Consider the following 1164-nt stretch of genomic DNA (forward strand, 5'->3'; position numbering starts at 1 on the left):
TCCAAAAGTGCTGTCAACAGCACCGTTCCAAGGCGTTACCGCTGCCAGAGGCGCTGGCGCCACTTCCAGTACTGCTGCCACTACCAAGTGTGCTGCTGCTTCCAAGGGCACTCCTGCCACTTGCAACGCTGCTGATACTGCCAAATGCACTGCTGCCTCCAACGTTGCTACCGCTTGCGCCTCCGAAAGAGCTGCTTCCACTTCCAAAACTGCTTCCACTGCCGAGGGAGCTGCTTCCACTTCCAAATCCGTTTCCGCTTCCAAAACCACTGCCGCTGCTGCCAAGACTGCCGCTTCCGCTGGCTCCGAAGCTGCCACTGCCTCCAAGGCTGCCACTGCCTCCAAGGCTGCCACTGCCTCCAAGGCTACCACTACCTCCAAGGTTGCCGCTGCCGCTAACTCCGAAGCTGCCGCCGAGACTTCCACTGCTCCCGAAGCTGCCACTTCCGGTGCCTCCGAAACTGCCACTGCTTCCGAAGCTGCCACTTCCGCTGCCTCCGAAACTGCCACTGCCACCGAAGCTACCACTTCCGCTGCCTCCGAAGCCGACACTTCCGCTGCTTCCGAATCCACCAGCTCCACCCAGAGCACCTCCGGTAATGACTTGGCCCTTGGCGTTGACGGCGGTCGTCAGGGCGCGCTGGAGACTAGTTCCGCCGGGAAGAGTCGGGTTCTCACCCTCGCCGTAGTTGACGAAGTAAACCTCTGGGTCCGAGGGGGGAGGAGCGGCCACTTCGATTACACGCTGTCCTTGGTCTGATTGCTTGTTGAGGATATACACCACCTGATCCTGCCTTGGAGGTGGTACCACAATGGGATCTTGAACCTTTTTCTCTGCAAGTTTGATGAACAGCACATTGCGGTCTACTTTAGGTTCTGGGATGTATGGGGGCGGGTTGTTGGGTCGTGGGTTTGGTGGGGCATTGTACAGGAAAACGCGTTCGTTGACCCGGGGTGTCACGCATCTGCCATCCACATGTCGCACCTGCCCTTTACCGCAACTCCCCAGGTTCAAGAGTGGCCCCGATGGTGTGGGGAGGCTGTAGCTCTGTGGGGCAGCGGACACAGCAACTGCTGCCGTTAGGACCAGAACCTTCGGTAAGAAACGTAAGGTAATGATTATAAGCAAACATGCATATATATCTGAATACATATTACAAAAAA

The 1164-nt window shown here is 57.4% G+C and overlaps 1 protein-coding gene across 1 annotated transcript in view; it reads right to left on the reverse strand.

Moving 5' to 3' along the window:
• The window catches only part of LOC119587525 (keratin, type I cytoskeletal 9-like), a gene marked incomplete in the record, with an annotated part of 2482 nt that overhangs the window by 455 nt on the left and 863 nt on the right, over positions 1-1164 (reverse strand). Inside the window, 1 exon segment of the mRNA XM_037936250.1 lies at positions 30-1093. Coding sequence (XP_037792178.1) covers positions 30-1093 — 1064 coding nt within the window.

Source organism: Penaeus monodon, chromosome 22 (assembly GCF_015228065.2).
Source record: "Penaeus monodon isolate SGIC_2016 chromosome 22, NSTDA_Pmon_1, whole genome shotgun sequence".
NCBI classification, from domain to species: domain Eukaryota; kingdom Metazoa; phylum Arthropoda; class Malacostraca; order Decapoda; family Penaeidae; genus Penaeus; species Penaeus monodon.